Consider the following 20,079-nt stretch of genomic DNA (forward strand, 5'->3'; position numbering starts at 1 on the left):
GACACAGCTTTTTCCCAATGGATATTGTGTACTGTGCTTATCTTTGACAGCATCCAGAATGGCTTGATATTCCCTTTCTTGAAATTGTATCCTGAAACTCCTGAAGGACTGCTTTGGAGTACATGTTAGAAAATGTACTAATTTTATGTCTTTTACTACTTGCATTATTTAATAAACTAAGTCCCTGCTATTTTAGTCACTGCACAGATGGAATAAATAAGACAGTCCCTGCTCCAACAAGTTAGAATCAAAGTATGAGGAAAAAAAGAGAACAGATGGGTAAAGAAAGAGTGGGGAGGACAAGGAAGCAGCAAAAACTATTTTGGTTAAGGTGGTAGGAGGACATGTGTCAATCTAGCTACACTTGTGGGATGGCTTTTAAAAAACAATTCAAAGGAAGTAGCCTAGTGGATGTTTACAGTGAGCATGTGGGACAACATGACAGAAAGCATGACGATGGCTGACAACGTATATAGGCAGTAGAAACTCTTGCTACCAAATGAGCAAACAGAAGAAAAGTGAAAGCAGCTCAGTCTGGATGTACAGTGAGGAAGTATAGAAAGGAATACAGGGACAGACATCATCAAAATGACAGCCAGGAAAATGGTATACATAAAGCAAAACTGTAAGGGTTGCTCTCAGAGAAAAAGGAGAGTGTAGCTGAGATCCCAGAAGATAAGAACCTGAACAAGAGATCTGGCTGCACAGATGACTACAGAAAATTATATGTCTTAAACAACACAGAAAAAAATGATCTGAATTATTAGCACACAGTGCTGGAATGTGTATTTCTGCATAATATTAGCAGTAAACCAACATTGTTAGAACTGTATACAATACCTTTATTTCCTGAATTAAATCAGGAACCTTAAACACCATTTTTTGTAGGTATTGTCAAGGCTACTTTTTCCCATACACCCATTAACTTACCCTTACTGGTGTTACATTTCACACACTGTAATTCTCAGTGTCACGAGATCCTCCTGTACTGTTTCACAGCCATATCTACCTTTGATTATGTTCAGTAATTCCTTGTCACCAGCAAACTGTGGTTGCTCATTATTTGCCCCCTGATCATTTAATGAGTACTTGGCATATTGCATGTTCTTTTGAGCTCCCACTGCTGAACACTGAAACAAATTCCTAAGCTACAGTTCTCTCTTTAAACCAGTGATGAGCTCAGGCAGTATTTAAATATAAAACAAAAAGAAAACAAGGAAGATTCAAAAGAGAAATACAAGAACGATGCAAGATGGGTAAAGAGGAGGTTAGGAATGGGGTAAGGTGACCTGGACATTCAAATTCCTTACTCTAGAGAAGATAAAGGAGAATTTCAGGTCTTTTACAGATTAAGGGGATGGACTGGATTATCTTTACATCCTTTACATCTCCCATTCTTTTTTCTTGCAGGATCTTTAGCTGGCTTAACAGCAACAAGTTAATGACACTGCAGTAATTTTGAAGTCATGCAGATTTTTTTCTTAACTTTGCTAAAGAATGAGAAGTCCAGCGGGAACCAAAGCAGTTATTATGCTCCCATATCTTTTCATTAGTTAATGTATCGAAAATGCTTTTGATAACTATTTCATTAAGAACAGAACATGTTGAGATGAAGTTAATACGCCAATAGGAAGAAAGCAGAGAACTTTTTTATGTGGTTTAATTCTAAAGAATCAAAATGAGAAGTTTATAGTTAATTGTTCTTAAGGAAAATTAACAGCAAAGAACCTGAATTCTGAAAACAGCCATCTAAAGAACTGTATTTCTACTTATGCAATAGGTGAGCAAACTAAGTAAGAAATAATGGTGCATTTATTTTAAAATTAGTTCTGAATTTTAAAGGAGGTCGAAAGTCTTCTTATTAAACATAAGTTAGAAAACAGTTTAATGGAGCAAGTCAACTTTGACTGCCTAACAATTCTCTTATAAGACTGCTCGTGACAATAAAAATTTACTGCTTATTTGCAGCTTCAGTGTTTCTTCTCATTTTAGCAGCTTTTCCACTTTGAGTAGAGCAAAAAAGCCCAGACGATAGCATAATTTTGCTTTTTTCTTATCAAGAAGCTACACAGGAAAACATATAATCTTTTACTCAGAATTAAATACAGTAATATTATGAGATCAATTAGTCACAAGGGAATCTTTAAAAACCATTGATATTAAAAAGCAATTCAATTCAACTCATTCATCTTTAAAAGTACCTTGACCGTGCAGGGCTAAAACAGCCCTAGATAGCAGGATCTATTGCATAATCCACATTTAGGCTTATGTTATCAAGCTGGAGGTTTCTCATTTAAATGAGATCAAAATCTCTGCTATTTAACACAAAGTCTTTAGCAGTTAAGTCTTTAGCATTCTTAAAACAAAAGATTCTTGGCCCCAGCTTCAATTCATGTGAAATAAGGTTGTAAGACTCAAGAAAATGAAATATATGGAAGTTTACTGGAATCCGTATGAGCTAGTAGAAAGCAGTCTTTTCTGAAAGGCAACAATTCTAAAATACAAGGTAAAACAGGCAATTAGCTTTTGCCTTACCTCTAACCCAAGGATCTAAATTGTTTCAGACATTGATAAAGCTAAAAAAATATGGCACACTACAACTATAAAAATGGGAAATCATTCAAGAAGTGCGCGAGTCTGCAAGACAGTGACTTAATGGCAGCATGGTATTTTTTGAGTTTTGTTGTTGTGCTTTAACTTCAGCCAGTAAGCCCCACACCACCACTTGCTCACACCCCCTGTGTCAGGATGGAGGAGGGAACTGGAGGAGTAAAAGTGAGAAAACTCATGGGTTGAGATAAGGACAGTTTAACAGGTAAAGCAAAAGCCACATGTGCAAACAAAGCAAAACAAGGAATTCATTCACTACTTCCCATGGGCAGATGGGTGTTCAGCCATCTGCAGGAGAGCAGGGCTCCACCATTCATAATGGTTACTTGGGAAGACTAACACCATCACTCAGAACATGCCCCCTCCTTCCTTCTTCTTCCCCCAGCTTTACACGCTGAGCATGACACCATATGGTCCAGGATATCCCTTTGATGAGCTGGGGTCAGCTGTCCTGACTGTGTCCCCTCCCAACTTCTTGTGCACCCCCAGCCAGCTCAGGGGTGGAGTGAGAAGCAGAAAAGGCCTTGCCTCTGCGTAAGCACTGCTCAGCAGTAATTAAAACATCCCCATGTCATCAACACTGTTTTCAGCACAGATCCAAAATACAGCCATATATTTGCTACTATTACGAAAACAAAATCTGCAGAGTAGTCACATATGAAAATAATCATAGTCACTCACAGTATTTATGATTATTTATGTTTTACAGCTTGAAGTAACTAGGAAAAATAAAATTTTTCAAGTATTTTGATAGTTCTTTGTCTTAGGAATGTGTGCTATGAATAACGGGGAAGATTTAGAAATCCAGAACGATCAAATACATACCAGAAAAACTTTCAGAAAACCTGTGAGACCAGTAGATCATAATGAAGTTTAAAAAAGACCTTCTGCATCCATGTGGTTTGAAAAGCCTGACAGATGTAACTGTCTACAAAACCAGTTCTACTCTGAACAGATAGAACAGTAACAAATCAGCAGAACTAGAAGGTATCCTTTCCTGTAATCCTATGTTTGCATTTGTGGAAAAGGCTATATTGACAAGCTGCTGTCCATATATAAAATACCCACAATTTCCAAAACCAAGCTGTAATTCTATGGCTCTTTGATCTGAAATGTCCTCTTCACTATTATTCTATGTGCCTAATCACAGTATTTTTTGTTTGTTTTTTTTTGGTTGGTGAGGGTTTTTGGTATGTGGGGTTTTTTGTTTTTTTTTTGTTTTTCTACAGTTGAATAATTAAACTGCATTAAGGATTTGGAAATAAAAATGCAGTAAGTTCTTTATAATATTTTTTAAAAACAGCTTGTACTTACCTGATTTCTGACACTGTACTATCTTCTCATATAAGCTATCTGTATTTTCAACTAGAGTCCTGATGGTCTGAATCATCTGCGGAGTAAAAAATAAAAAAATATATAGAAATATCAGTAAAATTCAACTTTTACTGAAAAATTTTAATCAGTAGAAGATGCTTAAATCTCAACTCAAATCAATAATCTTATATTTGTTGTTAACATAATACATTCATTTTGCTGGTCATGACCAGGCAGAGAAGTGCTCTAAACGTAGCATAAAGACATAAAAAAAATGATGGCTTTGGGCTGGGATCTGTGAACACTGGAGTAAAACATCTACTCCACCGTTCATTGCCTATCAAAAGCAAGTGGAAATTATACAACCATTTGCCAGGTAATACACTTCTGGTGGCCTGGGTGGGATAACCTGCATGCAGGTTTCCTCTTCCTCACACACTCTGACATACCGGATGATGATCACTCACCACCCCCTGCTTCCTTTTTCCTAGGGATCATCCCATTGCTTTTCCAGATTTGTTCCTCTACATTTTCCTTTTTTGTGGCTTGACCTGTACATATGTATGAGACAACACTCTATAGAGGAAAAAAAAAATCAGTAGAGGCTGATACTGGAGGATGAGGAAAATAACTTATTCCTTTACCTGGTCTTTCTAAAGAAAAACCCTTTAATGGAAGCTCAGCTGAAAGCACACCAACTAAGATGGAACCGTGCAGATTTTCCAGCCGACGGTTATGTATTGAGAATTAACAACTTTGCTTCACGCCTTACCCACAGACATCTCTGGTATCCGCTCAAGCAGACAGTTTTCGCACCACTAAAACAATTAGAAGTTTAACATGTTACTTGTGGGGGCGTTCATGTGGAAATTTCTTTTCCTTAGGAGAACACAGTTGCTGCTGTGAGCAGGAACACGCCATTTTAAGGGGAAAAACAACCCAAACCTCTCTAACACTTTTCCTCAGAGAAATATTACTTTAAAAGGCATGACTATGGTTGTCCTTCCTCACACTTATTAGAAGACTTCTCCAGCTGGGTGACATTGAAGCTGTTTTTCTGAACACTGCTCTAAGTGAGGCATAAATCACTTTGAAGAAACACGCAAGTAAGCCTCAGATTTTTGATCATGACAAGTGTGCAAGCGAGCAGGCAGAACACCTGCAGTGATGTCAAGTACTCTACAGACTTCTATTATTTTCAGCTACACAAAAATCCGGTTTAAGTAAATGACAAAGCATTTAAAAATAAACCAGTTCTGTTTCTATTATTTCAATTAAAAATCATAAAGAAAATTATGCAAACCCCACAATTTTTAATTTATGCTACATATAAACAACATGTGAATAAGGAACATAGGAGTATGTGGAGGTCATCATACTGGATAGTTTAATCTTCACATCCTGATCAATCTGTATTTAATTACGAAGTATCTATTTATCTTGATTTATATTATGTCCATTAAAAAAAAAAAGTTAAATTATAATAAATGAGGAAAAAAGCTTTATCAGGTTGTTAAGCTGCAAGTGAAATACTTTAGCCTTTTAACTACTCATTTTTAACTGGATTGCTTTCTGAATATAAATACCAATGTTTAGTCAAGCAAAACTGCCTGTAAATAGAATTTACGCTGCTTTCTAATTAGATGTAATAAATTGAAGACAACCATTTTAAAGAAGAGCATACTTAAATAAACGAATACTATATTTTACCCAGATAGGCTACTACAGTAGCACTGCAAACCAACTATTCCCTGTATGTAATGAGAAAGCTGCACTTCGCTATGGGTTTATTACCATTTGGTCTTTAAAACAGCATTCAGAAGTTGAAATGTAGCCACTATAAATTTGCTTGAAAGGCAAGGACTTTACCTGTTTCATTACGTATGTCATGTAACACATGTAATACACTTAAATGAAGAGAAGCAAAAACACAGCTGAATTCAACTGTAAATACACATCCAATAACTGATTTTGCTAACCAGATAAAAGGAATCTGTAAAGCATCCTCCACTGAATTTTGCTGCATTGAAAATCACCTTGAAAATGAAATGCTGAGCATGTATGGCTCTTGTTTTGTCAGGATGCTAATACAAAATAGTAAGGACTACAGTGGGACTCTATGTTAAATAAAAATCCTTCCACCTGAGAACCCTTTTGATTGGAATTCATAAAAGGGACAGACCAATTATGTTGCCTATCAAGGGTATATATTCTGAAGGAACTGTAAGAAAACTGCAACTATCACCATTTGTATAATAATGTAATTTCTAAGACACCTCAGGTCCTATTGCAGAGACAAAGAACATTTCTATCTCTTTTTGTACAATACATTTTATATACAGATTTAGAAACAGTGGAGAACAAGTCTCCGTAGATTAAAAAACTTAACTCTGAGACACTGCACTGATTTTCAGTAATAGGAGAGTTCAAAGATGAGTAAAAATGCTTACATCATGGCTTCTTTGTTTTCTGTACTGACATAGCAAGAAAGCTGCACTAGTTCTGCAGATGAAAAGAAATTCACCTAATTGCTGTATTAATGCTCTTTTATCATGGCAAGGCTAACACTTAAGAAGAACCTAAAATAATGTGCAGATTTCATATCTCACCATTTTGGTATGGGAAGTTGCTTTGCCCAAATACTCTCGGATCAAAAGCAACATTTTCTTTGAAACTATTGAAGGAAAATGTCAATGCATTTCATGTGACAGAAATTATTCTAACATCAATTTTTATATTACCAAGGCCAATAACAATTACTTTTTTTATCTTTGGTCTCTAAAATACATACAAAACTGTATTTAAGATAGCAGCATCACTAAGCAAAACTGGTTGAGCTGACTGCCACTACCATTAAATCAATATTGTGCTACATCCCAAGTTTGTTTATGCCTGTCACTCAGGAAGTAACAGACCAGTATGCTGTGTGCACGAGCAGGTGTCACCTTTTAGCTGTGTTTGATTGATAAAGTTAACAGTATTAGTTCATTATAATTTCATTCCTTTTCTGCTGTTCCCCATGCAGTCAACTTTTGGTATGGATTCAGCTATTTGTTACATGACCCTTATGAGGGAGCGTTTGATACAAGATCGTTCTAGTGTTCAAGCCAAAATTATAACATCATGAAAACATTCATGTATATATTAACAGAGACTGAAAGACACTTGGTAGACATAGCATATGGAACAACTAAGTATAAATGGCTGTACTTAGAGAGGAAATTAGCCTGATCCAAATGATACTTGTATGTATGTGTGTGCTTGGTATAAAAGCGAAGTAGAAAATTATGAGTAAGTAGGAGCTTCAGTGTGAAAACCAATACACAGCAGAATGAGAAATGAAATTCTCAAGGCAAGTTAGTTCTGGAAACTGAGGAGAAAACTGAGTCTAGTATATACTAGACTAGTCTATATGGATCAAGTCTGTCAGTAAACAGGTATTTGTTAACTACAGCCACATTTGTGGCTATTCTCAGTGACAAAACTGGAAAGATAAATGCAAATAAACTTAATAGGGAACAACCAGTTACCAGCTGAACATTAAAAATGTTAATGTAATGGCCATTACCCACACCTATTCTAAGATAAGAATGGATATCGTATGAAGTTTAGTAGTTATACTTTCTAGTAAGTCTTTTACAATACTAATTCCCATTCTGGAAGTAAAGATTCAAAATACTGAATAAATATATTTTAAACACAGAATGTATAACACTTGCTGGAATAGCTTCAACTCTCCCTTCACTTCCCCCATCCACTCCAATCTCAGTATGACCAGAGAACTGCTCTTGTACTCACTACATACACGACTACTTCTATTTCTTGGTCATCGGAAAATAGGAAATGCAGAATGGTATGCTTTATGAGACTTGAAGTCATCACAGTTTTGCAGAGGCCAGGCTGACAGTTTGATCTGTTCATCAAACTCTATTTGTCAAGTCATGCAACCATTGCAACCAGAAAAGCTGGCAGCAATTCTAACAAAAGGACAAATGTCAAGCAAGATGTATGAAAAAATATTTAAGTTATTCTTAAGGGAGTTTAGAAATAAACACTAAACGATCGCCCAGAGTTCTCAGTGAAGTAGAGATCTTCATTATTATTTACTGTCCCTGCCCTAAAAAGCATGGCAACGATGGTTAGAAATCAAAACAATTCTTATTTTAAACTGATGGAACCGTGTTGCTAACAGTACCATCCACCCTTTAGATGACTGTGTATTCACAAACCAAGTTAAAAAGTCATATAATTAAAAAACTGTATCTATCCTCTTAATCAGCAAAACAGCACTTTCTCATTAAGAGAGACAGTACACAATTTTAAAAAGAATATGTGTTCAGACTATCCACTAGGCTTATTTTTTTATGTTGCAAATCTTTGTTAAGTCAGTTTTGTTGCTTTAGAAAAGAGGTAAATGCTATTAACTAACACCACATATGTCTATCCATGTATGTAAGTGCTGCAACGTATGTACACATACATGTATTTGAAACCATTCGTTCAATTTCAGCTGAATTTGAACAATTGAAGATCTATTTCTACTAGGCTCATGAAAACAGGTCTTCTGGTAAAAGACAGAAAATCTTGTTTATGCCTGCAACTTAAGAAAAAGATGTAGCTTGAACTCAACCCTAAATATTTTCATTTAACACAGAATACAGGATTGAGAAATAAATAATAAAAACCAAACAAAACAACAACAACAAAACCAAAACAATATCAAACCAGAGGATGTATTAATTCCTCTACATGTGGAACTAGCTAATAGCACACCAAGAGAGACATCAGCTGCATTTTAAAATGGAAAAACCATCCAGCAATAAACTGTGTCTGGCTGATGAAACTCAGTGAGAAAAAAAACCTTCGCTGACCAAGTTGCAACAACAAGGATGAACTCTATTTTTACCAAGTAAAGCACACTACACATTTATATTTCGAATCTGTGAAAGTGTTGCTAATACTGTTAAACCTGCATTCCAACAGTACAAATGAAACCATCCTTACAGCAGGTATAAACCAAATCTTTATTGAAATGGGTTTCTCCACAAAATGCTACTCACATTCTCCTTTCATCTCAAATCTCAGCATATTAGAAATACCACAAACTACACTATTTCTGAAAATAGTTTAGTACTCAGTGGCCAAACAAGTGCTCTTAACAGTAGTAATATAAATGTAATTTCCATTTTCCAGACATTTTATGAAGTCCAGGATAGCACAAATGGCACCAAACAGCAAACAGCACTTCATAAAAAAGGAAACCAAACACAGGGCATCCCAAATATCCTTCCCCTCTAGTCAGCACTGGTGAGGCCACATCTGGAGTGTGCAGTCCAGTTTGGGGCTTTCAGTACAAGAAAAACATGGACTTACTGTCCAGTAAGGGGCACAAAGAGAGTTAAGGGACTGGAGCATCTTTAATTTGAAGAGAGGTTGAGAGAGCTGGGACTGTCCAGCCTGGAGCAGAGAAAGCTCAGGGGGAATCTTGGTGACTCAAACACTGGAAGAGGTTACCCAGAGAGGTTGTGGAGCCTCCATCCTTGATGATATTCAGCAGCCAACTGGACACAGTCATGGGCAACCTGCTTTATCTAATCCTGCTTTGAGAAAGGGGGATGGACTAGACGATCTTCAGAAGTACCTTCCAATCATAAAGATTCTGTGTAAAAAAGGATTTTAGTAAAGCGGACATCTCCAGTAAGAAGTTTTCAGAACTAAGCTTTCTGGCTCAAGACAACAATCAATAATAACTTCATTATAGATAAAATTCAGGTGTGTTTTTACCCAGGCAGTCCAAAGCTGCTCTATAATGAAGAATAACTGACCTTTCTACTCCCAAAGCATAGTCCAAGCAGCAAGGTAAGAAAACAAAACTGCTATTTCTGTACACACAGAAAACTCTTCATAAACCTAAATTTTCTTCAAAGCAACAAGGTTTTTAGCAAACATTGTCTAAATTAGAAATTATTTCTCCAACTAGGTAAGAATAGAAATTTAACACCAAAACAGAAAGTCACTGAGGTTGAAAGGGACCTCTGGAAGTCACCTGATCCAACTCCTGCTCAAGCAGAGTCACCTAGGGCAGGCTGCCCAGGGCCATTCCAGATGACTTTTGACTGTCTCCAAGGGTAGAGACTCCATAACCTCTCCAACCAACCTGCTGCCATGCTCAGTCACCCTCACAGCCATAAAGTGTTTCCTGATGTTCAGACAGAGCCTCCTAGATTTCATTTTGGGCCTTTTCTGCCTCTGGGCACCACTGAAAAGAGCCTGGCTCTGTTCTCTTTACACCTTCCTTTCAGGCATCTACACACATTGATGAGATCCTCCCGAGCCTTTTCTTCTCCAAGCTGAACAGTCTCAGCTCTCTTAGCCTTTTCTTATAGGAAAGATACTCCAGTCCCTTCATCACATTTGCGGTCTTCCATTCATGGCCTTCATCACATTTGGACTCTGTTCTGTATGCCCATGCTTGTACTGGGGAGCCCAGAACCGGACAAAGTACTCCAGGTATGGCCTCACCAGTGGGGAAAGATCACCTCCCTCAAACATAACTTACATATTATGGCATCAGTATTACGTTTCCCTTTAGACCTTAAAACACTGGCCTCCTGTGAGACAAATCCAGAGGAAATTTCCATTATGCTTCCTGAACTCACTGACATATTATGATATAAACACAATGCTGTACCTAAGTCAGCAACACACATGAACAGATGCATGGTTTCACTTTTTCAGCCTTCCTTTATTCTCTCACCTCTTATTGAGATAATTTATGTTCTAGAAACACATACATGGAACACAGGCTTTTGTCGTCAGTAAGAAGTAGGCTGAGATTATGCCATAATGTCATGCAGTAGTGTAAGAAACAAAATCCACTTACCAAAACCAATTATTGTAGGCCTGGGAAAAAACAGGACATCATCTGTTCTTAATTCTGTAGTATCCCAGAATGAATTAGATTTCCCAAAGTTCAAGAAAATTCACCAAAAGGAACAAATAGTCCACAAGTTCTACACTAAACTCTTACATTCTTTCTTAATCCCTCATGAGTAAAGTATTTGAGAAAGGCGAGGTTGAAGACAGAGTAAATAAAATAATCAGCAGCTCCCTTCTAAACTATGCACACCAAGACATTAAACTCTTTTTAACCCAACAGTCATTCCTCCTTGCTTTCCTGACACTCTTGCTATTACAGCAAAATTATTTTCATAATTTTTAAACTAAAGCTGATAGGATGAAAACACTATGTAAAAAGTAGACAATGAAGAAGCGAATGTATATAAAAGGAAAATATATCTGTAAAAGAAGCAGAAATTTTATCATCCTTGTGAAAAAATTAATAGGTAGTGTTATTTTTGAAACTAAACCCACCAGTAACAGTTCCAATAGCTACGAGTCAAAGACACAAACAGAAGATTAAGAATTTACTGAGAAAGAGAACCATTACTGAAAATATGGAGTTAATTTAAGAGAAATTGCTATTCATCTGACCTATTTTTATGCTCTTTCCTAAACATTCCATTGAACTACATCAGAAAGAGGACAGTAAGCTAGATGAACTCCTCTTTCTAAGTAGTTGTATTATTTTATGCTCTTATGAATACTGTGAGTCAGCCATTAGCCATAATGGGATTAGTAAGAAGATACAAAAGGCTTCACTGTTCATATTCTTATTAAGAAAAAAAAAAAAGAAGAAGAAATCTTGACTTCCCAGAGCATCAAGTTGTCATTAGCAGAGCTTTTCAATCAATGCAAAATAGCTCCTACTTTACAACATTTGGAGTCTGAATATCCTAAATTAGATGTTTGTTTCTGCCCTTGTGGACTGAAAAGCCCAACATAAACTGAGGTTATCATCTGCAGCTCTGGTTTTAGAACCATAATTGCAACATTCAGTTTAGAATGACTGTCCTGTTATAAAAAAGGAAAATAAAAACTGATAATAAGCAACACAACCCTTTTTGAAGAAACTGCCCATGCTATTAATTTTATTTTCCACCAATACTTTGTTTCCCATCAGTTTTTGTGACAGACTAACAACTACACAGTCAGTAACTATTTATATTAGCCTAAAAAAAAAAAGGATCTACAATTATTTTAATTTGTTAAACATGTTAAAAAAAACATTACCTGGGCTATTTCCAATATTAAATTGCTATGAATGATGTATGTTTTCCCTTAAATCTCTTCACCACTGAACTGTATCCATTTATTACCTAAAGACAGTTCTAACTCTGCAGAGACTTGATAATGAAAGTAAACATACCGTACAAAGCCAGAGGCAATAACGGAAACAGAGTGTGTTATCGGTATTTAAATACTGCATTCATATTGGCAACTCTGAAACTTACTTTTTTAACACACATTATAACGATCCAGCAAGAAAACTGTTTAAATTTTAATACCCATACTTTTCTCACCTTGAAGATCTTTGCAAACACATCTTCAAGAGTAGTTAGCTATTTAAGGTAAATCAAAGTTGTTGGAGCTATACCTACTACCTCTAATTCACTCACTACAAAAACATCCTACTGCAAAAATAAACACAAGCAACTATTTTTAACAGTTCTTTTCCTGTTAGAACATCAGGTTAAGTTCATCATTTACTATAGCTATGAGAAAAGTGCTAAGAATTTTAAAGGGCAAAAAAATTAACAGTAACTTCATTACAGTATGAGCATTTGAGAACGGACTTTGTCAAATGCTTTCAAAAAATCCAACTAGACTAATCTTCTGCGTCTACATGCTTTTTGACTTCAAAGAAGTCCAAGAGATTAATGAGCCCTTCACTTTATAAAAGCTGTATTGACTCTTCGACAACATGATTCTCCATGTTTCCTCTGATTTTCCTCTTCAAAATAGTTTCTACCCATTTTCACAGTACAGATGTCAGCCTGTCTGTTCTGTAATTTCATGATCTTCCCTGGAAACCTCTTAAAACACTGGCACCACACTAACCACTTTGATAGTCAGTTTTAAGTGAGAGGATACACACAACAATTAGCAGTTTGGATATATCAATTCTTGAGATCTTTCAGAACCTTTGAATGAATATCACCTCTTTCTGGTAATCTTCTCTGTCATTTTGCCTTTCTTGTGTAGTATCTTCTGTCAGCATTTCAGTTGGAGATGAATTCTCCCATGTGCTCTTCATAAAAAAGCACTTCATATGAACCCTTGATCTTCACAGGTAAATGGATGCAAAACTGATTTAGTGCTGTGGCTTTATTTCTTTTCCTGAGGCCTTCTTTTATACTTTGATCAACTAGTGATCAAACATATTCTTTGTTTCTTGTATTTTCAGAAAAGACATTTATGTTATTTTTCAGTCCACGTAGGTCATTCCTGAAATTCTTCACTGTCAGCTTTCTTATATTTTTTACTTAACCATTGCAGAATTCAATATCTATCCTATCTTCCTCATTTTCACCTGACTTCAGTTTTTGCGAAGATACCTTCTTTTTTTGAACAACACCTCCTCCTTTTCTATAAGTGGGACATATTTACTTCAAGCTCTGAGTGTGGTATCGTTAGAGTGCCTATGACATCTGTTCTTTTGAATATTCCCCTTACGTTTTTCTTTTAACAAGGTTCCTTATTTTAATGTAGGTACTCTCTTCAGTATCAAAGCTTTTCAACCTTCTGTGCAAAGCCTAAATTCTTTGCTTCAGAAGCCAGATGATGCTAAGAGTTAAATTGTAACATGGAACACCCATGGAGCTGTACTCCAGAAGACACGGGTTCAAAACCAACATTCTGAACCAACCCAGAAACAGAACACAGCTATCACAGTCTACGGAAGTCATGTATTCCTCAGAAAAGGCTAAGATGGAAAAATCTGGATTTTCTTAATGTGCACAAAGCAGATAGTGGTCACATGGTATCACATGACTTAAAACCATATGAGATCCAAAGACTGAGTTCAACTACAGGAGACTGGTGACCAACTTGAACTCAACCTTCTCTGTCACAATCAGAAATTCAGTATTTAGATCAAAAGAAAGTTAGGCAAGAGTTCAAGCAACCTATTCACTCACTCCAGTTTAGGAGATAAACTGGTAATTAATTACCAGCACTTAATCTAGCACTTCTGGTTACCCCAGAAGTTTGCAACCTCAAAGGGTAATTTGTGGAACAAAGGCTTCTCAGCTAAATAACTCTGGCACTCTAATAAACTGAGATGCATGTACTTGTTCTCAAGATACAATTCTATAACCACAGCAGAATGAAATGCACCTGTGTTTGCAAATTAACGACAACTAAGGACCTACATCGACAACAAGGTAACACAGATTTTATGAGGTAAGCGTAACTCAAAACAGATCTTCTAATCATTCTTTTTTAGGCCCTGTGAAAGAGGCAATGAATATATTGCTTCTTTCAGAACATGTTCAATACAAAAGTGCCCCACTCAATTCATATACACCTACCAAGTTGAGTTTTAAAGGTAAAGAATATTTAGGGGTTTGAGCAGTAGCAGAATTACAAGAGGACTATTAAACTTTACCATAACTATGACCTACTTTTTAGGTAGTCTTTTAATAAATTCTACTAGTACCAGTCCAGTCGATAACTCTTCAAGGTACATTCTCAGACTATCTCTTTCCCAACAGGACAGATATGTTAAAGTTCAAAATATAGACTATTATATTTAGTTTATGTCATCGGCCAAATTGCGATTCCTTCACATGAAATTAACTTCCATGTGATGCATTTGCAACCTGCTGTATTGAGTCAGTAGTTGAAATGAGCCAATGATAAGGTAACTGGAATTAAACTTACTGTAGAGCTACTAATCACATGGTGTTTTCTGGTTTACTAGCTTTGCTGTATTTTAATATCTCTCATTTTTATCATTTCAGAACCTACACCACCAATAAACCCAGCCCTGCTCTCGAGCCTATCCCCAAAGGAAACTGTGAAAAAATGGATCTAGCAGCATTACCTAATCAGGCTTTAATAACATTTAATCCTAAGTATTGTAGCAGCACTACTTTATCTTCTTTCACACAGGTACAGTTCTCTGTTGTTGTGGTTTAAACCCAGTCAGGTAACTCGTTCACTCACCTCCCCCCCCCCCCTTCTTTCCCTCCCCCTACTACTCCCGGAGGGACGGAGAGGAGAATCAAAAAGAATGCAACTCCCACGGGTTGAGATAAGAACAGTTTAGTAACTAAGGTATAACACAAATCACTACTGCTATGATAATAATGATAAAGGAAATAACAAGGGAAGAGAATACAACATCTCAGCACCAGCCGACCGATAACTCGCCCCCCAAGCCCGCCCAAGCTCCGACCGATACCTCCTCCAACCCTGCAGTCTCCCAGCCCTTCCGGCTAACTCCCAGTTACATCCTGGGCATGACGTGCTGTGGTATGGAATACATCTTTGGTCAGTTTGGGTCAGGTGTCCTGTCTCTGCTTCCTCCTGGCTTCCCCTCCTCCCTGGCAGAGCATGAGCCTCACAAAGTCCTTGGCCAAACCAAAACATCGCTATCAGCTCTGTTCCCAAGCTGAAAGTCAAAACACAGCACTGCACCAGCTACCAAGAAGGGGAAAAATGACTGCTACTGCTGAACCCAGGACATCTGTATTTTCTGGGTTTTCTTCCCTCTTAGAAGTAAATGTCTGCTTGCAAAGTCCATGAAACCTTATCTTCATCAATGGGATACTTCACCCTGCACTAAGGGCATATCTGTATGATCCTCTGGCTTCATTTGTATGATTCTCTGGCACATCACTGCAATGCTATTATACTCATCACTGAATAATGCTGCAGTCTTAGATTGAGACAATTATTCTTTTTCTCTTGCCACAGCATAACTTTTTAAGGTTTACACAGTTTATTTTAAAGGTTGTAAGACATCTTAAAAAAAACCAAACATGCAATGGTGTGGAAGAGACACATGCCTTAACTCCAAGCTTCAGTCTGCAGTACTGATCAGTGATGGGCGTGATGACACCAACAGAGTGCATGCTGAAGTATCACATAAAGGAAGCTGAAGTTCATGAACAAGAGGGAAAAATGAAACATTGTTAAACAGTGAAAAGATGTTAAGGGAAAAATACTCAGGAGCATGGAGAAGCTAGAGAAAAATACATAATTTAAGCTTCTGTCTTTCTCAAAAAAATTCTCAGTTATATTTGTTTCTTATTATTCTGAAAAGATAACTCCAGCTCCTATAGCATGGATAAAAGCAAAAGATCGTTTTATTTCCGGGGTGAGCTTCTGGTTCTAATAGTGCTGGTGACAAATTGCTCATTAGGTTCAAAAATACAGTATTCTAACTTCTGAATAGTACTAGACTTTATCACTTACAGCTCCTTCATTAATGTAGTACTGACTGCTGACAATTTAAGGAAGGATTATGTGCTGTTTACATTTAAAACCCCAAGCATCTAGTGACGTGTTAATTAACATACCATCATTTGCCTTACTGTTTCTAAAAAAATACATCTACCTGTGCTACACTGAAGGTATTTTCACCTTTTCACGTGCCTCTGCAGTATCTCACTCTTGTCATTATTTCAGTGTGGACTGACTGTCCCACTGTAAAGGTCTTACATCCTTTCTCACTTCACAGAGCAACACTGAGACCACTAAAGCACCCCCAACACAAACAAATGCTGAATAATTAAAAACATTGTTGCCTATGTTTATTATCAGTTTATAAAAACAAGAATATTTCTGACAAATAAGAATCCCTTCATTAGCCAAAAATACTGTGATCCTGAAACAGCAGTAATTTGAGAATATTATGATGTGCCATACTGAGAATGCACAGAAAATGACAGCCTGTGGTATTTACTGAGGTTTATTTAATAAACATTTAACACAATCTCTGTTATCAACTTGATTTCATACTTGCAGTACTTGACACACTGGAAGAACATACTTACAATAATTTTGACCTATACTGAGGCCTAAGCCAGAAGAAAACAAGACAAGCGGCTAATTATTATTTCAGCATCCATCCTTTCCTAATTCTAGGTAAGGATTCTCATTTTTAAGCTGAATTTTACACCCACCTGTTAATTAATCAAGGAAAAAAAAAATCCTGAAGCCAAAACCAACCGTTGAGATAAAACATGTCATTTTGAGGGCTTATTTTATTAATCTACACAAAAAACACACAAAAAGGACACTAGCTATGACAGTATCAGACTCTAAACATCTGCCACTATAGCAAATAATAATATATCAAGTAAATAGCTTCATAACTCCTCTCCTTGAGAAAAGGATGATATGGATGGATGTCTCCTACTGTTTCACAATGTGTTTTCATAAGCAAGAGTTATCAGCATGGTTCCCGTGGCTGACTTCCTTTTCCAGTATACCCTACAGATTTAATTGCCTTAAAACCTTTTGTCAACCTGGACAGAGTATTGGCAAGACCACAAACTGAAATGCATCTCATTAATTTATAAGTTTTATTTGATGAAAATAATTTTTACTTATTTTTCAATACCACTTATATCTTGAAGCACTATCATGCTTTTAGTTTGAAAGTGAGTCTTTACCCTTTAGGGAAGAGGAGATGGAAAAATGGTTTGAACATGCCACTAAATAAATATTCTATTATTCTTACATATGAAAATATACATTTCTAAAGTAAACAAATATTCAAATCATGTGTAGACTACAGGATGCAGGGAGGGGGGGCAAATGCATGTGAGAGACAAAGAGACAAACCAAACTTGGATGGGAAAGATTTCTGGAGTCATAAGTAACCTCTATGTAAGTGACATTCAAACAAAAATATTAACCCTGACTTACAGAAAGATTTTAAGTATCTGGAATAGTTTAATAACTTAGAAACGGCATTACCACATCAGAACAAACCTCAGGTAGAAACATCTCCATCAAGAAGACAGAATTTCATTATATGTTACAGGTGCAATCCCAACCATCAAGCTTGTTTGCATTCTAATTATAGTGACATCTTATAAGCTACCACTAAGAGGGATTTTTCCACTATCTCCTTCTAACTCTGCTACCATTCTAAGCAAATACTGTATTTACATCGTCACTGAACTCCATAAACTCTACCTAAATTACTATTTAGTAGTGAGTCCTTTTCAGACCTTGCTAGAGCACTATTCTAAAGCTACTTTTTCTTTAGAAAGCAGTTTTAAAGACAGACATGAAACTTGGCTACTGTTTCCTTTTCCTTCATTTTCTTTCCTTAAAAAGCATGGACTGTTTTTAAAGTGACTTGATCCTGCCAGGTGAGGTTTCTAATTTTAGCAGACAAAATTATCTTAGAAACATTTACTTATTGTCTGATATATCAAATTAAAGAAATTATTAAATAAATATGGGCTTGATTACTTTGTGTCAGATTACTTCAGCAGAAATGAGGAGGACATTTCAAATCACACTTGTCTGGATTATTTTTCCATGCTTTACATTAATGAAATGCAGCTGTAAATCAGTATTTCCCAGTGTATCAGTTCTTCCTTCCTGCAAAATGTTTAATTTCCAGTCTCTAAAGACACAATTGATGTATTTCCTGGAGTATAAGGGCTGAAGTTAACATTACAGCTGCTTACAGATGTGAAAATACCTAAGTAAATGAGATCTATAAGAAAGATACAGCAAAGGAAAATGAAAAAGCATGTACAGAATTAACACTTCAAGGTGCTTATAAAAATGCAACTCCATAAAGCAATTCCTGATGCTTTTCTGTTCTATGTTGAGTCAAAGCCAAAAGAAATCAAGGTCCACAAAAGGGAAAATGTAAAGTAGCAAATTAATGTAAGAGGTTTATAAATATGCAAAAAGTTTCAAGTTACTGCAAAACAGGTAAATTAATACATCCTCTTCATGTTAAATCCTCTTGATTATAACCACTCTGCCTTTCAAAGTGTGCAAACATGTATTTGCGTGTCATCTAGTAATCTCTATGTTTTACTCAATACGAAAACACTATCAGCTGCTGTACATTCATGGGAATCACTGTCAAACAGATTAAATGCATCATGAAATAGGAAGTCACAGGTTAAAATGACCTTTCAAAACAGGCAGGGCACTGTATATTACAAAAAGAAGCTCTTTCAAATAGCATATAAAATAACCACAAAGGACTACTCACCATGTCATATGCTGTTACAATCTTTTTCAAGACCTCTGGAACAATCCCTTGGAGCTCCATAGTTGGATACTGATCATTGAGATTCAGTACTACCAAGGGTGTATTATCAGGCCCAACCAAGCGCATAGACACTGCCAAAATGCACTGCATAAGATTTGCTACAGGAGAGAGGCCACATAATTCTTTGAATGAAACTACCGCATTCTGCAAAAAGGAAAGAAAGAGTTTCCTTTACAGTTAAATATGAATTTTAATGTCTTATTCTTTCAAGATAAAATACTTCACTGTTATAGTTGATCTGTAATGTGGAAATACCACAGCTTTTCCCTGAAGAGCTGGCAGTTCTCCAAAGCAATCAATATTACAGATATATGTTACCAAAAATGTTAAAAATTCAAACAGAATTCAATACTTGTCATAGGGGAAAAAAATCCCAGCCTATTTAGAACAAGGATGTCTGGTCTCTACCAATACTAAAATTAACCATGTAAATAAATGAATTCTAAAACATACTGGTTATGTATTTTTAAAAATTCTAAAATATATTTCATAATATTTATTAAAATGCCACCAAGAGAAACAAAATATTAGGTGCTGAACACCCCAAATCAGCAAAAGTGATGTGGAAGGAGGAATTCAGCACATTTGTAACTTCAAACATACCTGAACTATAGTCCAGACGTGCTGTGGATCTGCTGGCTCCCATTTGGTGTGATTCACAAACCCAGCACTCCACTACCGATGTCATTCCTATCACAGAATCACACTTAAGTGAATATTTAAGGCACTTTAATAGTACCTTTCCCTTAAATTTATTATAGTTGCATTTTATATCCAATATGGTAGAATATAAAGCTACACATTTAAACTTTAAGAAAATTTCCAGTATTAGAAATACAACGTGACTCCCAAGTAGCCACTGAAATTCCATGATGGGCATATTCTCAGCACTGTAACGAATTTAGGATTTTTGTACCAAGTGGGAGCTGGTGATCTAAGGCAGGTCTGGAGTTTGTGTTCCTGTAGGAAACAAAAACAAAAACATGGTGTATTTA

At 36.3% G+C, this 20,079-nt stretch overlaps 1 protein-coding gene across 4 annotated transcripts in view; it reads right to left on the reverse strand.

Annotated features, from left to right (window-relative positions):
- PLCL2 (phospholipase C like 2) overlaps positions 1-20,079 on the reverse strand; it is a 104,218-nt gene that overhangs the window by 18,000 nt on the left and 66,139 nt on the right. For 2 of the 4 annotated variants that reach the window (XM_057424824.1, XM_057424825.1), the window contains exons 4-5: positions 19,025-19,228; positions 3,925-4,000 (exon numbers count right to left, since the gene is read on the reverse strand). In XM_057424824.1, coding sequence (XP_057280807.1) covers positions 3,925-4,000; positions 19,025-19,228 — 280 coding nt within the window. Of the gene's footprint in view, positions 1-3,924; positions 4,001-19,024; positions 19,229-19,687; positions 19,775-19,832; positions 20,045-20,079 lie in introns of those variants that run through there. The other 2 variants (XR_008974290.1, XM_057424826.1) reach the window with 2 other exon arrangements.

The sequence above is a fragment of the Pezoporus wallicus genome, unplaced genomic scaffold, assembly GCF_028554395.1.
Source record: "Pezoporus wallicus isolate ANWC-B61680 ecotype Strahan unplaced genomic scaffold, APGP_CSIRO_Pwel_v1 contig_3181, whole genome shotgun sequence".
Taxonomy (NCBI): Eukaryota; Metazoa; Chordata; class Aves; order Psittaciformes; family Psittacidae; genus Pezoporus; species Pezoporus wallicus.